The sequence below is a fragment of the Pterocles gutturalis genome, unplaced genomic scaffold (assembly GCF_000699245.1).
Source record: "Pterocles gutturalis isolate BGI_N339 unplaced genomic scaffold, ASM69924v1 scaffold28683, whole genome shotgun sequence".
NCBI lineage: Eukaryota > Metazoa > Chordata > Aves > Pterocliformes > Pteroclidae > Pterocles > Pterocles gutturalis.
The window spans coordinates 1-14072 of record NW_010118915.1 but is presented as its reverse complement, the minus strand read 5'-3'; the positions used below and the strand labels follow the sequence as shown (position 1 = coordinate 14072).

At 36.0% G+C, this 14072-nt stretch overlaps 1 protein-coding gene across 1 annotated transcript; it reads right to left on the bottom strand.

Moving 5' to 3' along the window:
- Positions 1 to 1520: 1520 nt before the first annotated feature.
- CHFR (checkpoint with forkhead and ring finger domains, E3 ubiquitin protein ligase) lies at positions 1521 to 12649 on the bottom strand (the record flags this gene model as incomplete). The annotated part of the gene is given in 15 exon segments (XM_010076403.1): positions 1521 to 1810; positions 4100 to 4172; positions 5250 to 5357; positions 5531 to 5618; positions 6603 to 6673; positions 7392 to 7475; positions 7794 to 7913; positions 8311 to 8453; positions 9358 to 9520; positions 10098 to 10252; positions 10486 to 10642; positions 11232 to 11447; positions 12235 to 12261; positions 12264 to 12443; positions 12590 to 12649. Coding segments are annotated over 15 exon segments (1688 nt in total), but the record flags the coding sequence as incomplete, so codon positions are not given.
- Positions 12650 to 14072: the final 1423 nt, after the last annotated feature.

The following is a 14072-nucleotide window of genomic DNA, read 5'->3' as shown; positions in this document are numbered from 1 at the left end:
ATAACCATTAAAAATCTAAACATAAAATACAAATACAGAAGCATCAGAACATTGTTAATAATACTAAAAGACAGAAACACACTGATGTTGTTAAAAGAAGTTTCAAGTATTATTCCAGATCCAATTTCAATCCTACTCACAGGAGAAAATGCCCAGAGATTAGGAAGAAGTCCACACCAAAGTGTATCTTTAATAGCATACGGGCATGGTCAACAGACCCATCCTTGCGACAGCTATTTTAAAAAATAAAAATCTAAACAGAAATGCATAATTCTAATTAGCATTCATATTAACATGTGCATTACTGGAAATAGTTTCTTAATTCATTGAAACCAATAAACACGATGTGCTGCATCATTTGTGCTCCATTATGTCACAAGAGATTGTGTGTACACTTTTTAACATCAAAGTATAAATCCAGCTCATAAAATAAGGCATACTTAAAAACAACATGGTATCTACAGAGGTAACTTTGTATGCTTTCTCCTCATTCTGTTTCACTCTTCTAGGTATGATGAAAATGAAAAATTGGTCCCAGTTGAAGTTTGCCAACATTAGCTATCAGATGATGATGAAAAAGATCAGATCATATGACCCATATCATGGGAGTGGTGGGGCAGAGGGAGTGGCTTATGTTGGGATTTTTTTTTAAATGATGCTTGGAACATTTCCTGAATGAGTTAGTTAATGAATTAAGTTTTTTGTGTCAGTGACACTAGTGTTCCCCTTCATCATCCCAATCGCTACCCAGAAATGCCTCCATATTGCTACAATTTGCCCAAACTGAATTATTCTCTGTAAGATTGTTCCTTCCAGAAAAGCTGCTATATTCTGTTTCAAATTATAGCTTTTTCTATATTTTCACCAGTGTATGCACGCTGGAGAACAGCTGCATGGCAGAGGTACATATTTAGTACATGGCATCAAACCAAAAAAGAAATTAAAAAAAAAAAGAACCAGTGTGTCCTACTGGCTGCTCTATGTCAAAAGCACTGTTTGGTCTTCTGATATAAAACACTACAGAAGTAATATTAGCAGAAATCTGTTCTGCTTCAAGTATTACCCCAACTTTAAATGTAATTTTCAAATTTTTGTGCAATTATTTTTGTAATTTAATGTGAATAAAACCATCAACATGACTAAACTAAGAAAAGAAACTGTACTACTTCCACTCTAACACTGCACTTATGGTAGAAGCTTTATGTTGAAACAGCTGTTTAATGGACGGAATTTTTTTTTGAAAGTGAATATTAACATGGTTTCTAGCCCAAATGCAATGGGTAGCGACAAAATATCAGACTACCACAAAATGCAGTTACAAATATACACCGACAGTTTCCTTCTTAAATATTAATGGCTCTTGAAATATCCACCAGATACTTTTACAAAACATTTCTATTTTAAGTCTAAGGATTTTTCTTCGTTTCTTCACAAGTAGTGCAAATACACTCCTTATTCTTAGGACTTCCCAAGATATGGCTGGTTTTTGTGTGTGTGATTTCTGTTTGTGTTCTTCACTAAAGTGACACAGGGACACTGTAGTCATGAAGATGGAATGCAATGCTTGCTGGACTTTCTTGGAAAAAAAAAAATCTACCTTGTTCATGTACAGCTGTAAAGTTCTACAAATTAAAAAGTTCACACCAGATTACCTGATGCAAAAGTTATCAATTCCCTGCTGAGGGGGAACTGAGAAGATCCCCTGAAACCTTAAACTGTACAAGCAGTGTAACAGGTTTTTGTCCCCTCTCTACAGACGATAAGTATTCAGTTCTTGAATCGTGTTTGTTCACAAATGTGATTGAATTTCCTGAAATAAAAAAAAACAAACAGTATTAAAATGTAACAAAGTTCTCAGAAGTCAGGCAACAAGAGTCAGCATCTTTCACAAGGTATTTTAAATGTTACACAGTTTAAAGCAGAACATTCGCACGCTAACATATCTTTTTCAGAATCTGTTAGATCACACAGTACTACCATGTCATCTATAACAGGATTTTCAACATCTCTCCTGCCTAACCTTTGTTAGTTTTATTATGCATATAGAAAACCTGTTATTAAAAGCATTCCTCTGTACTTCTGAATACTGCAAACCCAGAAGGCAATTAAAACAGTAATCAGTGAATTAATTTTGCCCTGTGAGACATAAGTAATTTTTAGTAGACAGCATTACACAAGTCACTAGGAACTAGAATTAATCACGCTAATAACACATTTCAACATAAACATGTTCTTTCACTGGCTTAGAATTTTCTGCCAGAAGGAAAAAGATAAGTTTTCCCTTGTTCTGTATTGTTTAGGTTTTAGGGGAAACGCAAGCCCATCTTCCTGAATTAAACATAACACAATTTTGTATGAGGCACTTTTAACAATTCTCAAAAACATCTCACTATTAATTCTTTGTTTTTCTCTTACTTGGGTTATGCATCCTCTGATACATAACTGAAACAGGAGTTGGAGTGTTGAGTGTATATATACATGTGGAAGAGATGATGCAAAAGAGAGCATGAATTTTCTCCCTCTTGCTGAATTAGATCAAAGATTAGAAAGAAACCTTGCTTACATAACCAAACTACTTGGCAAAACAGTTTAGCTCAATTAAAAAAAAACATAACTGAATATCTAGGAGTGGTACGACAGGACTGTTTGCTTTTATGGATTTTAGGAATTAAGAGCAGTAGCCTGTAAAGTTCTAGGAACAGCTAATGCTTGAAAGAAACAACCAAAAGAAATGAAAAAGGGAGAATTAAAAAAGGAAAAACACCCATGAGCAATTTCCATTCTAGATTAAATTATCTACCACAATATGAACAAAGAGGACTGGTGACTGCTTTGATACTGAATTACCTCTCTAACATTTCAAAACAAAATCTCCTCTGGGAACACAGACAGTCCTGTAACATGAAGTTACAGATAGCACTGGTGCTTTGCATTACATCTGCAACTTAAATCCCAAATTATTTTTGAATGCTATTTGGTAAAACCCTCTGAATTTATGAGAGACTGAGGATTAATACTTTACAAGTCTTTCTTATGATCTGCTTGCATGAGCTGTACAGACTGGTTATTTTCAACCCATAGTACCTGAAATATTAGAGGAATTATGCTAAGTGTGTATGTTCATTGCAGCATTAGAAAGCTACTGCAGACTCAACTATTCATTAAAGCAATTTCTCAACAAGGAGTAACAGCTCCTCTATCTTAAAATGAACTAATAATTTAGAGAATTAGTCATAAAGCAAGAAGGATTTTTCTATCCCCCTGGAACCAGTCAGCTCTTAGGTGGATAATTTTTGTTTTGTATTACAAGTCTTTAATATTTTTCTTATCACACCTGCAATTTTTCATAAGAATGAAATTGCATTGGTTATCAGTGCCCTTGATTTTTTTTAATCAAGGACTTTGATTTATTTCAGATGGACATTTCTTATGAACGACCAGATACCAGGAGTCCATGTCCCCTAGATGTACTAAAGCACTTGAGAACAAGGGGGTTAATCTCTTTTCAGGCTCAGCATTTAATTTTCACCATATGCCAGACTGCTTGGGTCAGAGGTGTAAGATCCAAAAACTCCTACAAAACCAGGAACTTCTAAACCACATCAGGTTCCTAACGCATTCCAAACTTCTTTTGCTTCTCTTATTGCAAATTATTCGCACCAATTTATCCTTTCCAAGTATGTTGCACTTCAATACAAGAGTGTCTCTTATAGTTTCAAATGGAAATTGCACAGGGCTAATTATTGTATATACAATGTTTTTAAGAAGCACCCAGACATGAGCAAATGAGAAGCTGCTTCAGTGGGAGAAGAACAGGAATGAAGGGGAAGTTGTGAGTGCAAAGCAAGACTCAAGAAGTGTCAGCAATGGGTTACATCAATTTACAAGTGTTAGTGGTGCCCTTCTGACATGCACAAAGGGCTCATTTCAAAGTTGTGTTAAAATGACAAAAAAACCCCGTGAAGCTCACCCAGTTTTGCTTATGCTGCAACAGTGTTACACATGCAACTTCTGGCACTTCAAAGGTTGGTTTTTTTGTTTGTTTGGTTTTTTTTAAAGAAACAAAACCAAAAGCCACTTTCTAAACTGTATAACTTACATGGCATGATGTGCTTTGACCTGAGTTCGACAGTTGCGCCCCCAGTAGCAATCAGGACGTGACGTGACAGTCACTACAAAAACAGCAAATTAAATGCTTCATTTATTACAGAAGTCACTAAATAAGGTGATGTCGATTATTAAGCCACTGCTAATGGTGGTTACTTATTAGAGGAGGCTTTGTAGAGAAACAAGAAGTTACTGTAAACTATACTGTTTCACCTTTCTAGAAAGAAAGCAAACACTTAATGAAGGACAAAAAAATTATTCTGAATATTAGGCTCATGCAGACTTAGGGCAACAGGATTTGGTTCTCAATGCTGTCAACTGAAATTTTACCATTTAGTTTAGTAGAGATGGACTGTAGAGTTTAAGACACTGGGCATATATCTAGAAACATTTCCATACAAAAGAAAAATGTATTAATTTGGGTAGAGTTTGTTGTTTCTCCCCTACTTTTACATACACCGTAACTCAGCTGTCCAGCAGGCCATTACACTAAAACGAAAAGCAACACTAAGGAGAAACAAGGTGGATTGACTGTCTCTCGTTATGCACAGCAGCAGAAGCAGAGTTCTCAACAGTTAAAGACAGGGAAGCTGTTGCTAACAACAGGAACTAGATGGACAGAAGAACATTTAAAAGTAGCCTGTTGCCTTCAGTAGTCTGAACAGCCTCTGTACCCAACAGATTTGGGCTTGAAGGAGGCACAGTTGCTTGCATGCTCTTTTATACTAAAACTGTAAATGCAAACAGATTTAGAATTAATTTATGAAAATGTTCTTGTTCCTATAGTGGAAAGCTGGTAAAATGTGAAATTATACAGGAAGTGCATCATTTTATGTATTTAAATGTGAAAATAAATTAAATTACAGCAACTAGTTCCTTTTCACTATATTCTGGATTTTACTGAATATATTTATTCTACAGATAAGAAATCATACTCAAAGAAAATATTTCATTAGGAAGTCTGACAATAACTATATACAAACTTAGTAGCTGACAAGTAAAGCAATCATCATAAGATGCTAGCCCTGCGAAGAGATTTGCGCTGGGCCACATGAAGGTGTAAAAAACCAAGGATACAAGGACAAAACCAACTTTAACTCTTTACATGACTTTCTCCCCTTACTGTGCGAAGCAATCCCCACCTGGCAATTCAGCAACAGGAATATTCTGCCTGTACTGGTAGGCAAGTTCTCGAAAGCTGCGAAGGCCACAACAGTAGCAAAGCACTGTGTTGCCAGTAATTCTGTAATCTGGGGAGAAAACCAGTTTGTACATAATGTCAGTGTAAGGCTTGCGAAATCAGATTAAACAAAAATGTCACGACAGCACTGGTTATGTACACAGAACTTCAAACCTCTAGATAATATTACTGAGTTATATCTAGACAAAGAGTTCTACATGTACAAAAATGAACATAACATACCTGACAACATAAAAACTCCTCTTTGAAGAGCTAAGAGACTTTCATTTAACATATTTTTCCATGTCAAACCCCTGGATGCCAGGTAATCCTGAAAAGAGCAATTTTAAGTGTTTAATCTAGAAAAATTCCAACATTAAAGAACGACCAAGCCATTTATGCTCAAATATTTCCAAATCTAGATCTAACTAGGTTTTCAAAATGGGTTGATGCTGATTACAAGTAAAAATTAAATAACTTAATTAGCATGATACTTTCAGATCACCAATAAAACCTTCTATGCAGTATCTTTTTTTGATAAGATCCCCACTTTTGCCAAAAGAATGCAAACAGATTCATTTCAGTCACTCTCATTTACTTTAAATCAAGATTTCATCCCATTTCCCTAATTTAGATAACCCTGTAATGGTATGAGTAAAATATCTTCCATGCAACCTAGCATGAAATTTAACTTGTCTGGGAAAAAAAATATTTTAAAAGTCTTGTTTTCCTGGTATATTTTTTAATGAACTTTTTATCTTAATTAATCTTTTGGATGTTACACTTTAGACTGCAGAAACTGGCTTCCCTAACAAATACTTCACACAAGTAAAATTATTTTATAATTTAACAACCAAACACATCTGGATTCTACTTTGTGTCTTTCAGTCATTTAAACTCAAATTCAGAAGTTAACTCGAGAATTTTGGTCTTCTTGGCACCTGTCAGACATACACATTGGATAAATTAAACATCAGGATTGCATAAAAGTGATTTTTGTTGCTGTTAATTTGGGTGGTACGGGAAGAATTGATGCTAAATGGAATGCATCTCTAGAATATGATGCCTGTTTACACAGAGACTGAAAGAGACAAATTATCATCCCAAAATACTTCCAATCTAGTCACAATAACTGTAACTTTGGTCCAGCTGAATGTTGGGGGCTCATTAAATTTGTCTTTCAGAATCAGGTGCTGCAAGTGACACAATGCTGGCACTGTAACTCTTAGGAAGCACATCACTATCATTTCATAAGTACATCTTAAACTTGGTACATTTATTATTATGCATCATACATAGTGATTTTTAGACACACCTTTAGGATATCTGACTCGTAGTGGTTGTTATTTAGGACTCCATCCAAACACTTATCACCAAGATTTATTTCTAATCAGAACAAGAAAGAAAAGTTATTATTTCTGCCTCCAACCCCATGGCCTTCATGCATTTTCTGAAGGTTCTTCTGTTTCCTGAAATAACGTGCACAGACTCATGTGAGCCCCAAGTAAATGACTGCACTCAACATATGCTAAAGCATGTGATATATAACTTTCAGCGGCATTGAGAATTTACAATTTGATCTTTAGTCCACAAGCACTGCTACTAATCTGCACAAATTAACAGTGCTATTAAAGCATATTCCATTAGCTTCAAACTGCAGCCAAGTCATTTCAACTGTTCTAATTTATTTTTTAAAAAATGACTAAAACCTCGAGTTTCAGAAGTCTGCATGTTTAAGAGGGTAGGGTTCTTTTCTAATCAGTTAACACCAGATGTTCAGTGCCCCTGTGCTGTGTTGTATGATTGCCTTACTAGGCTGAAACACACCATAACTCTTCTTATATGGGAAAGTATTGTGCTCAACAAGTGTAGTTTTCAAGCCCAATGTAATATGAAGACAAGAAGTTAAATCCTCTCAAAGTTGAGACACATACCACTCAGGATTTTTTTTATGACTGTGATGCGAGGACACAGCCTTTGTTTCCTTTTGCATGACTGTGCTACAAACTAATCTATTATATTTCTTAAATTACCTAAAGGTCAAGACAGACAGACATTATTGCAAAACAAGCAGGCTCATAAGAAACAGGTTATTCCACAGTACCACAGAATGGTGCCAAACAGCCAAAACACGCCATCCGAGTGCAGCCCCAGTATAAGTGACAGAAGGGTTGCAGACAAACTGTACCTGTAAAATAACAAAGAAAATGCCTGTAAGGACCTGCACACAACAAAACAGTTATTGTTCATATAAATCAGTAACAATAGAGCACTGATAAACTTGGTTAAAAAAGTACAACCTTCTAATTTAAAATACATTATCTATAGAAATAATAAATTTTATAAAGGAACATTCTTTCATGCTGTCACTACAAGAGTCTAGATAAAGAATATTCAAATAAAGAACACTCTTCAAAGTAAACTTAAGTTTAATTAAAAATAAGGAGAGATTTAATTCTGTAGCCAAGATTTTTAAAAAAAGAAAAAAAAAAAGGAAAATACACACATTGCTGAGGAGCAACATGAGGATTCTGTTCACGCTCTGCTCTTCGGTCAGGCATTGGCTGAAAGCAGCAGGTGCATATTACATGACTTCCTTGAGCAGGACACACATATTCCTGGACAGCTAGATGAGTTAAAAACAAACAAACAAACAAAAGACTGAACAATGCACACAATCAGAATCTGGACTAGGAATCTCAGTGAATATTAGCAACATAAAAATCTGAAAGTAACAAGCAAGGAATAAAATTTTTACAAAGATTTTATAAAAGACCAGAAAAATGGCATTTGGACCTCTAAACTGTGTAAGTAAAATATTTCAGTATGTAGAACAGCTTAACAAATATCAACCATGGACAACCACAGAAAAACCATGGTCAAATCTCATGATATTTGCAAAGACACCTATGTGAAGTGGTGTTACCCTCACAGTATTATAAGAGTGAGCTTGCTTAGTTCATAATGGGTGTATGAGTTGTAGCATTTTAGTATCACACTACTGAAGATTTCATGACAGTCACCTGCAGGGAAGTTGGCAGATGTAGACGGTGCATCTCCCAGTGCTTGCATTCCTCCTGGCTCTGTCTCTTGGCCTGTGCCAGGCAGAGTTGGAACAGAGTGTCTTCGATAGCCTGGGCACTGTCTGCATACTATATATGGTTGACTGAAAGAATAAAATAAGGTCATAGGAAATCACACCTAACAAATGCAAATATAACTCATATCCCTATGCTAGACAGGGTTGGTCATACTTTCAAAGTTTAAATTTGTAATTTCTTCATCCAATAGCATACGGACGCTTACATAACTCGGTATCTCATATCTGTGAAGACTCCTGTAGCTGTAATAGAAAATAACTTTGTATTTTGTAGCATTCCTCAAGTATTTAAAAAAAATAAAAAGAAAAGGAAAAAAGAACCGTGTGAGTGGAACTGAGATGAACAAGAAAGAGAGGAACAAAGCTGGAATAATCATCTACATTAAGGGTTCTTCTGTTCCCCTCTAGACATAACAGCAAAAAATGTTTGCTGTTGGAAATAAAGAGGAGATATTTTGGTGCCTGGGAATCCCTAGGTCAAGCATCAGCTGCTTCAGTACCATACACCTGGTGAAAGCAGCATTCCCGACACGTAAGAAGGCACAATCATTGCAGCTGCACTCATAGGGTCATGGACTGCTTTAGCTCCTGTCAGGATCTTAGCCAGAAACCTATTTTCTCTAAAGCAACAGCCAATTTGTAATTGGAAAAGGGAATTTCACATCTCTCACATGAAGCTGTCATACAATTCAGGATAGAACTGTTGGTCATAAACTGAACCTTGCTGGGCTCCTAGGAAGTTCCAGTTTTAACTATTGACTGTTCAAGGTTCAGTAGGATGGACAGTAGAATTGCCAAGATAATTACTGGTAAGAATGAACTTAGCTGAAAATTAAAATAAGATTCATTCTGGCAATGATCACAGAAGCACTATCAGCAATAACAGCATTTGTGAAACTAGCTCACTTTGTGGGTTTGTGCACTCAAACACAAGCAAATCTAAGTCAGTGCACAACTTAAATAGACATACCTGATATCTGAAGATTCACTATCTACATCTGACAATTCCAATAGATCTTCAGAACTTCCTTCCTCGTCTGAAAAAGATCTCCGCACCTTAGGTTGCAACATGTCTTGAGTAATTTTGTTTCTAGCATCCATGCTACGCACGTCATCTTCATTACGACACTTATCTGTCATGAGAACCAAATTCGAATTTCAAGGGAAAAGAACACCTCACATCCCTTATCCCCACCCTACTTTATTAACAGTTATGATTTTTGTGTTTTCATTTCCATAAAACTTACTTTTGGATAACAGAATTCTAGAAGATACTAATTGAACTAACTCTGTTAATGGAAGTGTAGTATCGGGCAACTTTCAAGAGGCCACGATCAAAGTTAATGAGATCCATATTCAAGTATATTTTTCAGAAGTATCTGACTTTAGGTGGTCTAATCAGTCAGTATGTCCTACTCGATAAAACTGATATCCTTCTCATAATTAAGTAGCAAAATAAAATTAAGAATTCTTAGCATGCTCAGGTATTGTATTAAATCACCTTCAATTCTCACCCACTATTTGAAATAATTACAACAGCTTATTATGTCATATTAAATGCACTTGTTTTATTACAGCCATGTCAGAGAAACCAGCAGAGTAACAAAAGGTACATAGAAATTTAATAGACAACAGTTTGTGCATACATCAGTTACACAGCCAATGTGTGAAATGCGTCAGATTCTGTTACACACACACTCTTCAACTTGCCTGGATGCTGAATCAGATAAGCTTCAACCAAGTTGTTCAATATGTGATTTTTACAAATACGTTCTACCGGACAACGACAAGTTGGACATAGAGAAGATCTTTCCATCCATCCTGAGTAGCACGCAGCACAAAAAGTATGCATACAAGGTTGCAAGCTGGAAAACACAAACATTGAAAGAATGAAAGAAATGGAGTCAAAACACAAATCTTTGAGATACATTCATAACACACAAAAAAACTGCTTAACATTGATTTAACCATATAGATTGGCAGGGGGACACTTAGAAGGGCTTGTGAGAACCCTAAATATCCTGTCCTCCTCAAACAGTTGTCACTGAACTTCTTATATTATTACCACATGATTCCAGCTTTTGTCAATCATACATACCTTACACAGTCATGCAGCAGTTCTTGGCAGATAATGCAAGTTAATGTTTCTTCCATCTTATCCGGTTTCACATTTGGTGTTTTTGCATCTTCAGAGCCAATTTTAATTATACATTCACTTGGAGCTGCTGGTGGAAGATTTGGACAAGCATCTTCATCTACAAAGACAGAAGATTCCAGAGTATGTAGTTTTTGAAGCTTTTTAAAATTTTTGAGTGTTAAAAAAAAAAGACCTGAAAGACATACACACTGATTCACTGTTCACTGGCAACAGTCCCACTAAAGGTTCTTGCTTTGCACATAACAGCTTCTGCTACTAAAGACATTATTTTCACCTGGGCCAGAAATCAAGCCAATAATAAGCAAGAAACAGATTGAAGAAGGACTGATGACAGCTGACCTGACTCAATTTGGGGGGTGGGGGGGGAGGAGAGGGGACTTATGCTGTTCTTATTTAATACAATACTAAAACATAAACCAACATTGTGATGAGGAAAAAAGTTACCTATGCCCTACTATCATAATGTTTCAAGACCTCCTAGGTTTGATATGTATACATTTTGAATTTATTTCATACTTATAAAGAAAAATAAGCACAGATCCTGAAGTTTCTGTTAATCTCATGGGGCTTCTATGAAAAACAGACATAGCTTTAAAGCTTCTAGTTAAGTTTTTTAAACTAACTTTCAACAGTAACATTAAAATAAAGAGTGCAGGGTAGGTTGTGCAATACTGTGGTATATTAACCTCCTTTTAGTTTCTTCTTAGCAGGTTCCAAACCTTCCTCCTCCCCTGTCCTTTGAGAATCTGATTCTTCTTTTTCTTTGTCAGTGATTTCTGAAGTGATTGCAGAAGTTTCAGTATTCATATCCAGCTTTTCATGTTCATCATGCAGTGCTCCTAGACACACAGATCCTAAGATGGGGAAAGCAGGCACAGGAGTGAAAGCTGAGGATTGTGATCCTGCAAAATAAAAACAGAAACATGAACATAGCTGTATACATATATAGGACATGTGAAAACAAAAAGCTACTCAAACGTTGATGATCCACACACATCAGTCCAAACATCTGAATAGGAAAAAGTGGAGCAAAACCGCAATGTCTGCATAATTATACTAAATGCATTCTGAGCCAATCTGACTAATTGGAAGACCTGGGGGGAAGACCTGGGAGAAGTCTCAATGAACTGCTGAAAATGCCATTTTGTAGATAGATGCTCTTGCTCTAGTTCTACTCTAAGAGTTATGCAGCATTGTGGTATTACACTTGCTAGTGTAATGCAAGATACTCGAGCAGCAGTCCATGTGGTATATTTTGGCCTTAGAGCTCTAAGCAAGTGAAAGTGGACTGGTGACTGGCAGCAGTAACAGTGACAATTAGTTTCTCAGAGTGACTGCATGAGCACAAGCACTCCTATCTACTTACTTTGTTCTATGAGCCACATAGGTTTGTCAAGTTTTCACCAATGCTCCACTACAAAACCATAAAGTTAGAACGGTCTGGGATTTATGTGCATCTTCTGCCCCTCTGAGCATAAGCAAATCTCACAATTGCCTTACTCATCCACCAGGATTTACCCTGCCTACTCAGAGAAAGTTAAAATGCACATATTCACCTGCTATTTCGACTAGAATTTTACAAAGCAAACACTAAAGACCCAAATAGGATAAGAGATTCATCTGTTAAAATTCAAAACTGGAGTAATAGTTTGATGGGACATGAAACTTTAAGTACGTGACAATTCTTACCAGATGTAGAAGGATTATTCTGTTTTTTTTTGACTCAATAAGAGAGGTAGAAGAAGCATTAAAGAGGTTAGATGTAGAAGTAGATGGCTGTGGTTCCTCATAGCAAGACTGAGTAGCTGACGGTGATGAGGTAATTTGGGTCTCATCATTACTTCTTCCTGTACTTGAGGTATCTTTGGTCACATGGCATTGGTTTTCTGCATTAACTTCTACAGTTGGAAGGGGAAAAAGAAAAAGATCCATGTGACAGTCACCACATCATGGCTTCAAAATTCCAAGGAATCAAACTCTCTCAAAAATATTACATGTCATTGGAGCTTAGCTCCTCTTCATGGATCTTGAATTACTTCCTTACCTACTGGTTCTTGAGTTGCATCATGTTTTGTGTTTAAGGATTCATAAAGATAAGCAACATCTGAAAGAGATTAAAAAATATTAATAAGGATCTTTAAACAAAAGGTTCACTAACCTTAATCTCGCATAAACAACTTCTATTCACAAGTGGCTGCTTCCCCAAAGTGTCTGACAACAGAAGAGGCAAAAGAGGGGTCACCTCTATAGTACAACATTATACTCCTACTTAGGAGGCAATTAAGAACAGCACAGCAAGATCTCTGCTTCTCAGGAAACCAGGCAGAGCAGCTTTTGTATGACGTTTAACTTGTATCAGCCACAGAACCAGAGGCTTAATAATTTCTTAAACTTAAAATCTGCTACGTGTCAGAACAAACTGTATTTTTCCTGATATTTCAATGAAAGTTCTTCGAAGCACCTTATTATTTCTGAGCTCACTTCTCAACTTCTTCAAGCAATTTTATTTCATTTCTTTGTGAGATACATGAGCTCTAAAAAATACAGATTAAGACCTGCCATAAATTTTATCCAGAAATGAATTTAGTATCTATTAATAAAACCAACTGGATAATATCCCTTTCTTCTCCATCTTACTTCACCGTAATACAGTTCCCCTAACTTGCTTTTTTTTTTTCATCTCCAGACACCTAGAAGCAAATAAGACTCTCTTAGTTTGTAGCAACCCTTTCTCTGATCAAAAGTTAAGAGCATTGTCTCCTTCAGAACTACTCAGAACAGCAAAATAGGCACGGCAAATCTAAATTCTCTCTGTGTCTTTGAAGATGGAGAAGCTGAAACAGCAAAACTGGAAGCTTGGTAATTCAAATACTTGTTAACCCAAACAGAAATCAGTGATTCTGTTCATTACAAAGTACCTGGGAAATTTGCATAAGTGAGTTCTTCCAAGTAGCATCAACTGCAATAGAGCCATCTTAGAAAGGATTTGTGAGATTAACAAGCCATATAGACAGACAAACATAGCTTATCACTGCTTCTCGTAACGTTTACATCAGACAGCATAAATCTGTCCAATCTGTCTGTATATAAATTAACAGAAACTTCATAAAGGAAGTATTTCAGTAGCAACTAGGAATGTATCCAGAATTTTGTAGATTAACAGTTCAAATGTCTATTACTGTATAAAAATTGTAAATACAGTCTTACGCTTTACATTAAGTATCATGCTGTAAATGTACCTAAAACTACACCCTCCTGTCTTCCAATATGTCCAATTAACTTCACAATGACAGGGTAGCTTATGACCATACAAAGTCTGTCTGTTCACCTTAAAGCTCCACTTCAGAGCTATTAAATACAGTAATGAGAATTAACATTTAAAATGTCTCTTCCATCTAAAGTCTTTTTTCAGAAAGTGAGCGCTCTCTACTAAAATTTAAATATTACACACTTCACACTTAAAAGAAGAATTGCATGCTAGTGGATAGAGCAGTCAGCTGGGGCACAACAATATATATATATATATA